This window comes from Macaca thibetana, chromosome 12 (assembly GCF_024542745.1).
Source record: "Macaca thibetana thibetana isolate TM-01 chromosome 12, ASM2454274v1, whole genome shotgun sequence".
Classification (NCBI taxonomy): Eukaryota; Metazoa; Chordata; class Mammalia; order Primates; family Cercopithecidae; genus Macaca; species Macaca thibetana.
The window spans coordinates 18,065,520-18,079,158 of NC_065589.1; the positions used below are offsets into that span (position 1 = coordinate 18,065,520).

The 13,639-nt window shown below is 37.3% G+C and overlaps 1 protein-coding gene across 3 annotated transcripts in view; it reads left to right on the plus strand.

The window, feature by feature from the left end:
• Positions 1 to 13,639, plus strand: part of CUL3 (cullin 3) — a 112,838-nt gene that overhangs the window by 21,954 nt on the left and 77,245 nt on the right. The window contains exons 1-2 of one of the 3 annotated variants that reach the window (XM_050752150.1): positions 589 to 1,819; positions 6,385 to 6,582. In XM_050752150.1, the coding sequence (XP_050608107.1) occupies positions 6,385 to 6,582 (198 nt within the window). In that variant the 5' untranslated portion in view covers positions 589 to 1,819. Of the gene's footprint in view, positions 1 to 588; positions 1,820 to 6,384; positions 6,583 to 7,803; positions 7,930 to 13,639 lie in introns of those variants that run through there. The other 2 variants (XM_050752149.1, XM_050752151.1) reach the window with 2 other exon arrangements.

Below are 13,639 nucleotides of genomic sequence, written 5' to 3' on the forward strand. Positions count from 1 at the left end.
ATGAATGCCGTCTCTCAAAATAATCTTGTACTGTACTTAACCTTTGTGATAGTATGAGATGATACACTGCCTATGTGATGAGATGAAGTAGGGTGAATGATTGTGGCCATACTTCTGTAGTTTTGAGTTGTGACAGCAAAACTAGTGCAAATTATTTTTCCTTCTCCACAGTTTCATGGATAGAAGATGTGTTCTTTTTTGTTGTTGTTGTTTTCTCCTGAGACAGAGTCTTGCTCTGTTGCCCAGGCTGGAGTACAGTGCCACAATGTCAGCTCAGTTCAATGAACCTCCACCTCCTGTGTTCAAGTGATTCTTGTGCCCTAGCCTCCCAGGTAGCCGGGATTACAGGTGTGTGCCACCGAACCCATCTGATTTTTGCATTTTTAGTAGAGATGGAGTTTCATCGTGTTGGCCAGGCTGGTCTTAAACTTGTGGCCTCAAGTGAACCGTCCGCCTGGGCCTCCCACAGTGCTGGGATTGCAGGCGTGAGCCACCATCCTGGCCAGAAGATTTGTTCTTAACATAGATCTTAGCAATCTCAGCTTATCTTTTTTTTTTTCCTTATTAAGTAGAGAACTTTCACCTTTTCACTTAGAGGAAGCACTTTATTGCTTCTCTTTGGCATTTCTGAATTGTCAGTGTCACTACTCTTGTGGTTTGGGGACAGTATTAAGTAAGATAAAATTGCCTGTACACAAGCATTGTGATTTTGATCTGATAAACCAGATGGCTGTTAAGTTACCAAGTTTTTACGGGTGTGTAACATAGTGTAGAAATGCTGGACAAAGATATAATTCAGGATTCACATCCTGAGTGGGATGGCACGAGATTTCATGATACTGCATAAAATGGCATGCAATTTAAAGTTTATGAATTGATATTTCTGGAATTTTTCATTTAATATTTTCAGGCAGTGGTTGATTGCAAGTAACTTAAACCAAGGGAGGTGAAACTGTAGATAAGAGTACTATTATAGTTTATCTTCTTTAAGATATGGACAAACTTGGGAAATCTGAGAAAAATTAGGGACCTACTCTCCAGAAAAGTGAACTCATAGTATACTTGGAAAGTTTTGTTTATTGTTTTAGGAACCTCTGGAATCCCTTGCAGTCAATCTGGAGTCTCTTAAGTTTTAGAACCCTACATGTACGGCTAATAGATGTAACCATGACAACGAATGAAAATACATAGGGACCCAGTAGAGAGTGAAAAGAGCCAAGGACAGAGTTCTGAGGAGGAAAGTGATTTAAATGGCTCTGGAAAAGTAGTATATAAGAGATGTAGGGGAATAATGTTTTCTAAAAGAAAGCTACATTATACTGAAGTGCATTTATCATAGTGGTACTTTTAAGGTGCCTTTGTTTTAGTGCATATCTGTATATTTGCTAAGTTTGAAAAAGCTGTATTTCTTTCTGACATTTATTTGATGACTGTTGATGAGAGTTCAAGAGATTCTATCATTGGGCACTTTCCTTAATTGATGTATGAGGGATTATATTGTGCCTTGGCTGCATTAAATCTGCTGACATTCTCATTTAATCTTCATGACAGCCCTTTGAGATAGATACTGTTATTGAACCCAGGACTTAATTTTCTCAAGGTCACATGGCTTGTGAGTAACAAAGCTGTGGCACAAACCTAAGCCTGTCTGACAGCAAAACCTATGTTCTCTACCAATATACTATGTTTACCAAGATAATCAGTGACTCATACTGTGATGTTACTTTACCATATTAGCACAATGGAATGTGACGTTAGTCCACTGATACGGACTAGGTTTGGGGATATATAAGCTCTAATCCCAGCTCTGTGATTTTGGGTAAGTCATTTAATCTTTCTGGGTCTATTTTCGTTGCTGTCTTTTTTTTTTTTCTTTTTCTTTTTCTTTTTTTTTCTTTTTTTGAGACAAAGCCTTGCTCTGTTGCCCAGGCTGGAGTGGGCTGGCACGATCTTGGCTTACTTCAACCTCCACCTCCCGGGTTCAACCAATTTTCCTGCATTAGCTTCCTCTGTAGCTGGGATTACAGGCACGCACCACCACATCCGGCTGTTTTTTTGTATTTTTAGTAGGGATGGAGTTTCACCATGTTGGCTATGCTGGTATCGAACTCCCAACCTCAAGTGATCTGTCCACCTTGGCCTCCCAAAGTGCTGGGATTACAGGCGGGAGCCACTGTGCCTGGCTCTACTTCTCATTTGTTAGAAAAATTTTTAACCTTAGCTATCACCAGAAGAACATTTTTTTCCTGTAGCCCCATCTCTTATCTATCAATAAGGCATGAATTAAAAAAAAAACAAAAGACTGCATACAACCTTGTGTAGTAAAACAACTCTTGATGTATATATGTGAAAATGGTTATGTTATAATAATGTGAGAGTACTTGTACAATGTTTGAGGCCTCTTGGTTTATAGTTTTAAAATTCTTCAGCTTCTAGTGGAAAAATTCAGTAATTTACTCTGGGTAGAGACCTTTTCATACTTTTTTCTGGCTTTCAGGGGATTTTAGGTTATAGAGCCTGAAAAGATCATTTGATGTTTTGCTCAGCTATTAGCAGTATAGGTATCTTTGAGGCTTATAGTTGACATTAACTTTGCTTTTTTTTGAAATTGTTCTGAGTATTTTGTTTTATCTGTTCGTTAATGTCAAGGGGTAGTGTCTTAGTTTGCTTTATTAGAACCTCAGCATATGCAATCAACAAACTAAAACCACATTGCACATACATAGCTATGGTATTTGAGGCCATCATTATTGCATGGCCTTGAATCTTCTGTTTGTGAATAGCCATATCTGTGCATGTTAATATGGATGACATCCTGTCTATCAGGATATCTGATTAAAAATAGGTAGCAGTATAGGTGTAGGGGTAAATTCTTTTACAGTCATTTGACATAAGTCTGTGACAGACTTAGGTCTTGCATAGAATTTCGGTAAAAGAAAAGAAATTGTTCTGTTAAAGTTCCTTCTTAAGCTCTCCAGAAAAGATTAGAATAACAAGACTCAGTTTGAGTCATTTGCTTAAGGATCCTCTGGATTGAGAGTTGAGCTGGTATTTTACTGCCAGGGTGACTAAAATAACTATTTTGCCTACTCCTTCCTCTTTTCACATTCATACACATCAGACATGACTTGGAGAGTATTCCACTAACTCAGTAATTTTTATCCAGTTCAGATCAGAAGTATCTGTGAAGCTGATCAATGTTGCTTAGGTTGTAAATGGAGAACTTGGAGATTTTATGTGGCATTTACAGAGGGGTCATTAGTCAAATATTAGCAGAAAATCAGTCACCAAGTATGAATGCTTGTTATGTGCCAGATAGAGGCTGAGGAATTTGGCAGTGAAAAAAAGATCCCTGCCTTCATGAAGCTGACATTTGGTTGTAGAGAGAGAGACTAGGAAAATAATGAAGAATATGGGTTGGAGTTGGGGATCAGTAGTGAGGTGAGGCTGTTACTGTAAAGAAAGTGGGCATTTAAAACTTCACTGTAAGATGACAGTTGAGTAGAGGTTTGAGCCATGTAGTAATCTGAGTGAAGAACATTTCAGACAGAAAGAATAGCAAATACAAAGACACTGAAATGAGCTTGTTTGATGTGTGCCAGGGAGTGCATGGAGCAGAGTGAGCAAAGGGGAAAAATGGATGAAGTTGAGAGATTATCAGATCGAATAAAGCTTATAGAACGTTGTAAGGACTTTGACTTTAACTCCAAGGGAAATGAGAAATCATTTGAGGATTTTTTGAGCAAATGAGTGACATGATTTGATTTATGCTTATAGAAGGTCACCCTGGTTTGCCTGATGATAGCAGGCCAGTAGTGGAGATAGAGACCAGTTGGAGGTGATGGTGGTTTGACCAGGATAGTAGCAGTGGAAGTGGTGAGAAAGAGTTGAATTCTGGGGATACATTTTGAAGTTAGAGACAACAGGATTTTCTAGTAGTGGGATCAGAGAGTAGTTGATGATCACAAACTTTTTGGCCGGAGCAGCTGGAAGGATGGAGTAGATGTTTGTTCAGTTGGAAAAGACTTCAGGGGAAACCAACTGAGGGAAAAGATTAGGAGTTTTGTTTCAGACTTGGTAACTTTGAGATGCCTTCTAGGCATTCAGATGGAAATGCTGAGTAGGTAGCTAGATATATGACTCTGGCATGTGACAGAGGGGGCTAAACAGAGAATGTATCAATTTTGAGATTGATTTAAAACCATGAGAATAGATAACATCAACTCCACCTAGAAACTGAGTGTGGCTAAAAAGAAAAAAAAAAAAAAAAGAAACTGAGTGGCTAGATAAGGAATCAAGAACGTGAGCTTTAGGATTGGAGGTTTAGGTGATAATTAAGAGCCAGTAAAACAGACGAACAAATAGGAGACAGAAATAGAAGAAACACAAGAGATTGTAGTGTTTGGAAGGTAAGTGAGGAATTTGTTTCTTTTTCTTCTTCTTCTTTTTTGATACAGGGTCTTGCTCTGTCATCCAGGCTGGTGTGTAGTGGCACAATCTCCACTCACTGCAGCCTCAACCTCCTGGGCTCAAGCAATCCTCCTGCCTCGGCCCCACTAAGGAGCTGGCACTACAGGTGCACGCCACCATGCCCAACTAATTTTTGTACTTTTAGTAGAGACGGGGTTTTGCCATATTGCCCGACCTGATCTTGAACCCCTGGTTTCAAGTTCTCCTCCTGCTTCGACTTCCCAAAGTGCTGGGGTTAGAGGTGTGAGGCACCATGCCTTGCCAAATTTGTTTCAAGTATTAGAAGTGATCAGCTCTTTCAAATGCTGCTGGATAGGTCAAGTAAGAGGAGAACTGAGACTTTGACCATTAGATTTTAGCAATATAGAAGTCACTGGGGGCCTTCTCAAGAGCAGTTTCAGTGAAATGGTAGAGATGAAAGCCCTATTGGAGTAGATTCAAGATAAAATGGAAAGATGGAACTTGGAGACAGTGTATGTAGAATCTCCCCTGCTCGTTGCCTGTGGTTTTGCCATAAATGGAAAGAGAGATTAGATGGTGCTGAAGGAATATATGAGTTTGTGCGGATTTGTTTTTGACATAGGAAACTGACAACTTTTTAATCTTTTTTTTTTTTTTTTTTTTTTTTTTTTTTTTTTTGAGACGCGATCTTGCTCTGTCACCCAGGCTGGAGTGCAGTGGTGTGATCTTGGATCCCTGCAGCCTGTGCCTCTGGGCTCAAGTGATTCTCCTACCTCAGCCTCCTGGGTAGCTAGGACTATAAGCATGCGCCACCACACTCAGCTAATACTTAAAATTTTTTTTTGTAGAGACAGGGTCTCACTGTATTGCCCAGGCTGGTCTTAAACTCCTAAGCTCAAGTGATCCTTCCACCTCAATCTCCCAGAATACTAGAATTGCAGGCATGAGCCAGTCCACGTGGTAAAACTGACAGTTTTTAGTATGAATGGAAATTGTCTACCAGAGGAAAAATTCTGATGGTGCTGAGATGAGTGATTACTAAAGGGAGACCTTTTCAGTAGGTGGTTTGGCATAGAACTAGAGATTTACTTGTCAAATTTCATCCTGTGTAATATTGCCTTGGGTTCTTGTTAAAATGTCGAGTCTGTTTCTGTAGGTCTGGAGTAAGGCCTGAAATTCTGCAATTCTAACAAGTTCCTAGGTGTTGCTTATGTGTCTGGTCCTTACGCTATACTTCAAGTACAATAACTTGGCACTTTGAGCTCAAGATCCTAGCAGGTTTTATTGGCATAAAATCCGATTGGTTGGTGTGTGAATATGATTGGAATTTGTATAGTGTCTTATCAGGTTGTTTTTACTTTCTCAGTGGAATAGGAAGCAGTCATAATCATAGAATGAGGATGGAGGATATGGTATAAAATCATCTAGAAGAGTAGAGTCAGTAGACTGACTAGTGGAATTGTGAGGTTGCATGAAGGCTGCACTTACAACGTTAGTGGTTATGAATTTAAACTCACATGGACCAAAAATATGGGCATATGTTATTCTTCATTTTCTTTCAGCTATACGGATATATGTCAGGAGTATGTGGGCTGTTGGGATTTAACTTGGCAAGTATTTTGGTGGGAGAGAGAGAAGGGGTAAGTGACTTACAGGTATATAAATCATTATGATTTTATTTAAAGTGAAGAGTTCTGCTCCAGGTAAGATTGGAGGGAGGTCTTAAAAGATTTGAAATTGCTTCTAACAGATTTAGAAACTATTTTTAAATGTATCCCTTTTTTTCCCCCCTGTTAAAACAGGTTGTTAATGTTCTTATGTGTCATACAGTTATAAAATATTTACTATATATGGACAAAATATAGAAAGACTTTCAACCATTGGTTTTTTTTTTTTTTTTTTTTTTTTTTTTTTTTTTTTTTTTTTGTCTCTTCTCTCTCTTGGATATTACAGATGACCATGGATGAAAAATATGTAAACAGCATTTGGGACCTTCTGAAAAATGCAATTCAAGAAATCCAGCGTAAGAATAACAGTGGTCTTAGTTTTGAGGAGCTCTATAGAAATGCATATACAATGGTTTTGCATAAACATGGAGAAAAGCTCTACACTGGACTAAGAGAAGTTGTTACCGAACATCTCATAAATAAGGTATCAAACTTTAAAGGACTATTGCTAATACTATATTGAATGTAGAAAATCCTTTATACCATATTGCACTTTGACTGGAACTATTCTTTTTAAAGGCACCAGAGCCTATAGATATTACTAATTCATGACTATTATAAGCACTCATGAAAAATTTATAATCAGCTAAATCGAAAATTTTGATAATTGAGAAATGAAGTTTGTGAGCTATAATGCATTCTATAAATCATAATGAAGCAAACTCAGTAATTCACAAATGTTTGTTAATATGTTAATTACAAGGAATTTTTTTCCTTAAAATGATTTAATCAGCCCATTTTTACTTTCTCATTTTTCTGTATATTTGAACACAATAAAACTACGTTGTTTAAAAGTATTTTTAAGACAGTTCGCTAACTAAAATTCACTTTATTTTAACTGAGTTCTGTGGTACATGTGAATTTTTTTAAAAGATAAATTATTGGTGGGCTGTTGACATTATTACAAATGGTTCTCTGATTTCAGAATGATATTTTTTTTTAGAACAAATGTTTTTATAGAGCGAACTCTTCCATTGCATGTAAAATGTAATTTCATTTAGAAAATAACTTCTGTTACAATGCCTTGCTTTAAGATTGTCAAATAAAATGTAAAATACCACACAGACTGATAAAAACTTCTCATAGTCTTTATGTGGTATTGGGGTATTTATTTTTTTAATTTTATTTTGAAAAAAAGTTTTATGAATAGCACGATGTGAACTCTTGTGTACCCTTCACCTAGATTCACCAGTTGTTTACATTTTGCTACGTTTTTTTTGCCAGTTTTTCTGTTGATTACTGTTATCATTATTATTATTGCTGAACCATTAGAGAATAAGTTTTAGATTTCATCTACCCTAAAAGACTTTGCAACATTTCTTTTAAGAATAAGGAAATTATCTTACTTAACCAAAGAACAATGATCAAAATCAGGCAGTTTAACAATATAATACTGTTGCCTAATACATTCCTTATTCAGATTTCACCAATTGTCCTGTAGAGCGGTGATTTCCTTTATAGCAATTTGTTTTCTGATCCAGGATCCAGTCCAGGATCTCATGTTCAATTCCTCAGCCTTTCTTTGTCTTTCAGCACATTGACATATTTGAAGAGTATAGGTCAGTTGTTTTGTAGATTATCCCTCAGTTTTTGGTGTGTCTGATTGTTTCCTCATGACTAGTTTCAGGTTATGCATTTTTGGCAGGAATAATACGTAAGTGATGTTGTGTCCTCAGTGCATCACATCAGGAGGCACTTGATGTCAGTTTATCCCATTATTGGTGATGTTAACTTTGATCATTGGTGTCCGCCAGATTTCTCCACTGTGAAGGTACCTTTTTTCCCTTTGTAATTCATAAGTAATCTGTTCAGATATATTTTGACACTGTATGAATAATCCTGTTCCCTAGAAACTTTCATGTGATGGTTTTGGCGTCCATTGATGATTCTTGCATGAATCATTATTACTATGGTGGTTCCAAAACAGTAATTTTCTATTTCTACTCTTTCTTCTGTAATTTCTTTCTCTTAAAGGGAATTACATGAGCCATGCAGTTAGTATCTTATGAAGCAAGGTGATTGTTCTTCACACAATCAGCAGTTTTTTATTAAGTGCCTATTATGCACAGCTTTCAGTGATAATATAGTGGATGCAAAGAGATACATACTGTCCTTTCCTGGGGTTTTTATTGTGATGTGAGAGATGGATGATACACACATTTAGATAACTGTGTGAGGCATTATATAATTAAGTGGCACGTGAGTTCCTTAGGCAATAAATGGCTTAAGAATTCAAACAAAGGAGAGGTTGCCCTGGGCTATAAGATTTTATGGGAAAGGATGAAATTGAGTTGAGCCTTGAAAAATATTTGGGATATATATGAACAGTGTGGTGGAAGGCATTGCAGGGTGGCAGATGTTGTGAAATTATATAGAGATGAACTGGTTGGTTAAACTTACGTGGTAAGTAGAGTTTGAGGCATATATTAATTATGGGGATTAGTAGACTGTAGTGTTACAAAGATGGTTTGGGAACAGATTGTAGAAAAATTTGGGTGCCAGGCTAAAGAATGTGGACTAAACTGTAGACAGTTATTGGAGGTTTTTAAGTGGGTGATAATGTGACAGAATATTTGAAGATGTGCTTTAAAGTGGGTGATTATGTGGCAGAATATTATGAGGATGCTTTAAATGTAAAATTGAGAGGAGGTTTATAAAATCAGGAGAAGACCTGGAAAGATCTGGGTAAAGTGATAGGCTAGAAATGAATGGATGATGTCAGAAATTCTAAACTAAGTCTAGACAAAGCTTGCTTACTTGGAGAATTACAGTGCCACCAATAGAATTATAATGCCACCAATAGCAAATACTATGAAGTAATAGTGGGAAACTGACTTGAAATGGATAGAGAATATGATAAGTTTTGTTTAGATTATATTGAAAATATATTCTCACTTGGAAGATACCTTATCAATCATTTTGCATGTGAGGAAAATTGAGTGTGAGATCATAGTAAGATGCCCAAGTAGAGATATCATATGTTTGGAGACACATAGATTTAGAGCTTGGGCAGGAACTCAAAATTAGATGTGGAGATTTAGCATTTGGTAACATATACTGAGGAACAAGTGTTGGAGTTCAGAAAAGAAAGAGCCCAGAGCCAAAGGATGAATCTTAGGAGCAAACTATAGTAAGTAGGTGTGGGAAATGGAAAAAAACAATTTAAGAAATTTGGCATCAAAAGAAGGACAAGTGGAAGAGTTTTGTTTAAAGCTGCTGAAGGAGAGAAGGTTGGAACAGCCAAGTTATTGGATATAGAGAGTATGGGATTAAGAAAAATGGAAAAGAAGTAAACTTAGAAGAGGGGCATGTTCTCATTTGCCGGAGGTTCTACAGGGAATGATAATGAACACAACTTTTATTTAGCATTTACTGTGTGCTAGACCCAGTTCTAGTGCTTTTACATGTTTTAACTTAGCTAACAGTCACAGCCCAATGTTGCAGATACTACTATTATGTCTGAAAACAAATGAAGAAACCGAGGCACAGATAATTGGTCATTTGTCCAGATCCATGTAACTATTAAGCGACCTAACTGAAACTGAATTCAGGCAATGTGGCTTTAGTCTGAGCCCTTGAATTCTCTGTGGATCTGCTCCTAAGGTAGAATGATCAAGTTGGAGTATGCTGAAATTCAGTGAAAGGGGCTTCAAGTTAACTGACTGTAAAGCTCTAGTCCTTTAAATTCTAGGAATCCTTTAAATTTACTTATATGTACAATAATGGAGTTGGAAATAATATCCCTGAGATTCTTTATTTCTAAAATTACTTTGAATCTAATAAGCCATCCATTTTCTGAAAATGAGACGAAGAGACTTGGAGTAGCCTTTGTAAGGGATATACTAAGGAATTGGCAAGTGAAGAAAAAGATAGCTTAGTAGGAGTTGGCCTGTGTGCAGTGTCAGTTTTTTTAAAGCTTGGGCATAGATGCAGACGAAAACATCAGTAGTTGTGTGTTAGGGTTGAGAAGTGGCTCATCCAGAAAGTGAGGAGAAGAGAGAAGGCCAGAGTGTGAGATCAGTGTTAAGGTGACCGAGTTTTGGGCTCAAATATGGTCAGTTTGATGTTGAAGATATGGTCCAGTAGATATTGAAGTTATGTTAGCAGTCACTCCATGAGAACTCTGAGTTTTAGTGTATTATGAGTTGCTTAAAGTGGTCCCATATTTAAGGTTAACTGTTGTCTTCATCATCTTAAGCTACTGTAACAAATACCATGAACTGGGTGCCTTAACCAATATTTCTCACCATTCTGGCAGGTTCTCACTTGCCGAGATTAAGGTGCTTGCAGGTTCATTTTTCTGGTGAGAGTCCCCTTCCTGGTCTGTAGACAACCACCTCCTTGCTGTGTCTTCACAAGGCAGGGAGGAGGAGAGGTCATGTCTCTCATGTATCTTATAATGGTACCATCCTCTTAATGAGGGTACCATTCTCAAGATTTAATTGCCTCCCAAAGGCCCCACCGCTAAATACTATCACATTTGGGGTTAGGGCTTCTTAATATGAATTTGGAGAACACAAGCATTCAGTCCATAACAATTATCATTTCAGAATATAGGCAATTTTTATATTACCCAAAATGTACGTTCAAGTTGATTGTACTAAATAAATTTTAAAATATACAGTATATGCTAAATTCTTAAATTTACTTTCCTTATACATAGTCATTAATGATCATTGCCAGCATCTGAAAATGTTCTTTTACTTTTTCTTTTGTTTCACACTCATTTGACTAGTCAGTTTTTTACTAGGAAATGTACCAATTTCGGCATGTCTGTTCATTGATTATTTAAAGTGAATTAGGTTTTGAAGCCTCTGCTAGTTTCTGTGCTTTTGTTTTCATGTTTACTCCTATTTTATGAAACAGTTTTAATAATCATATAAACGCAGTACTACTGTATTGAATGGGACACTACCGAAAGAGAACTATTAACTGATAGGTAGGACCATCAGTTACTACCTTTGTCTCCTAAGGTAGTAAGTCTCAGTTTGTTCTACTAAATGGGACTTAGGGATGTTACTGATACAGTATGCAAAAGCGTAGTTTGCATGAAAATCAGTATTGCCTATCTCTGCATTGCATCTTTTGACTAGAAGGTGAGATATTGTTTCAGGGTTCTGTGGTATCAGAATACCTACCTTTAATCTCACAGAATATATCTTTTTTTGTTGTTGCTCTGAAAGCATTACTGTTTGGTCTGCTCATCAGTTTTAATTCACAGTGCTTTTGGCAGTTAGCTGAACTGCCTGACAAACCATATATTTATTTATTTTAAAGCAGAGTGCTTTTAGTGCTATGGTGTACATAGCCAAGACCCATCTTTTCACGTTGAAGAATTCCAAGGAAATACAATTTTTACATGAACTGAGGGCTGGTTTGTTATATAATTTGTTGGTACTTTGATTTCAAGGTGAAGATAGTGAACATAGTCAAACATTTTGGTAAAGTAGCACAACACAAACTCCCAGACAACAGATGACGGGAGGCTTCAGAGAGTACATCTCTTTGGGATGAAAGTAGCTTATTGTTGGCTTTCAAAATAAGTTCACAAAATTGAAGGAGGCATAGAAAATATAAATATTGTTTCTCTAATAAAAGCACTTCTGGTAGGATATTATTTTTCTTGTCTCTGGAAGAGTGTTTCCTTTGAGGAAACTGACATCCAAAGGAATTTAGTTCATTTCTCAAGACCACAAGGCAAAATTTAGGGTGTAATGTGGCCTTTATACCTCACCATAAAAAAAATCTTGATTTAGAAAATGAAAACATTTCAACTTACACAGGAATTTGTTTTTTAACTTTTTTTCTAAAGTAAAAAAGCATAGTAATGGAGGAAAAAAGTTCTGTTTTTCAGATTTAAAGACGTTTAGAATATATATCATTTTATCAAAGTGTCAAAGGTATCCTGTAAGACTTTTTCTGTCCCAGCATTCAGCATTCAAAACTGTTTGCCAGGCTCTGTGCTAGGTGTGAGGAATATATTGGTAAATAGAACACATCTGGTTCCTGCACTTATGAAACAGTAAACAGGTAAACAAGTATTTAGTTATATAATCAAGAAAACGGGATACAGTGATAGAGGAAAAATGATAAAGACAACTACATAGGTCAAGAAAGGGCTGTTTGAGGAAGTGGTAGTGTTTAAACTGGGATTGCAAGAATGAGAGAGAGCTCACAAGAAAAGTGGGTTGAAGAGTATTCTAGGCAAAGTAAATGGCTATACAATACTTTTTTCTGTAAAGGACCAGATAGCATTTTTGTTTTTCTGAGCCATACATTCTCAGGCACAGCTCCTCAAAGTGTTTTTGTAGCACAAAAGCAGCAGCAGACCAAATGTAAATGAATGAGCATGGCAGTATTCCAGTAAAACTTTAAAAAGGCAGCAGGCTGAGTGCAATGGCTAACACTTATAATCCTAGCACTTTGGATTCTGAGGTGAGAGGATTACCTGAGGCCAGCAGTTTTGAGACCAGCCCAAGCAACATAGTGAGACCTTGTCTCTGCAAAAAAAAAAAAAAAAAATGGCTGGGCCTGGTGGCTCTCTCTTGTAATCCCGGCACTTTGGGAGGCTGAAGTGGGCGGATCACGAGGTCAGGAGATCGAGACCATCCTGGCTGACACAGTGAAACCCCATCTCTCCTAAAAATACAAAAAATTAGCCGGGCACCTGTAGTCCCAGCTACTCAGGAGGCTTAGGCAGGAGAATGGTGTCAACCCAGGAGGCAGAGCTTGCAGTGAGCCGTGATCGCACAACTGCACTGCAGCCTGGGCGACAGAGCAAGATACTGTCTCAAAAAAAAAAAAATTAGCCGGCCTTGGTGGCACACACCTTTAGTCACAGTTGCTCAGGAGTTTGAGGCTGCAGTGAGCTGTTACTGAACTACTGCACTGCAGCCTGGGCAACAGAGTGAGTTTAAAAAAAAAAGAAAAGAAAAGAAAGTGGGAGGCTAATCTTTGCCACTTCCTAAAGTTATTGAATAAAATCCTGTCATAAGTGGGGAGCTAAGAGTTGGTAATGGAGAAGAATGGGACAAGGTGGGATTGCAGAGAGAAGCAAAAGCTAGATCATGCCAGGCCCTGAAGCCGTGGCAGAAGGCTTTGTAATTAATTATATGTACATTAGGAAGCCATTTAAGGATTTTAAGCAAGATCAATAAGTTAGAGGACTTAACAGTTGAAATAAGGGGAGTAATCCAGTAATTCAGGTGAATAACAGTGATATTTACACTACTATAGTGACAGTTATGATTGAGAAAATTTTAAAATGTAAGATATATTTTGGATATAGAATGAAAGTTACCTGCTAGCAGATTGATTATAGGGAATAAGAATCAGTGACAAATCTAAGATCAGTTTTAGGTTTTTGGCTCTTGGCTAACTGGCTGGTGATTTAATTTTCTGATACAGATTTGGGGCAGACAAAGGAGCTCCGTTTTGAATAGGTTAGTTTTAAGATACCTATAAAATTTGATATGCAAATC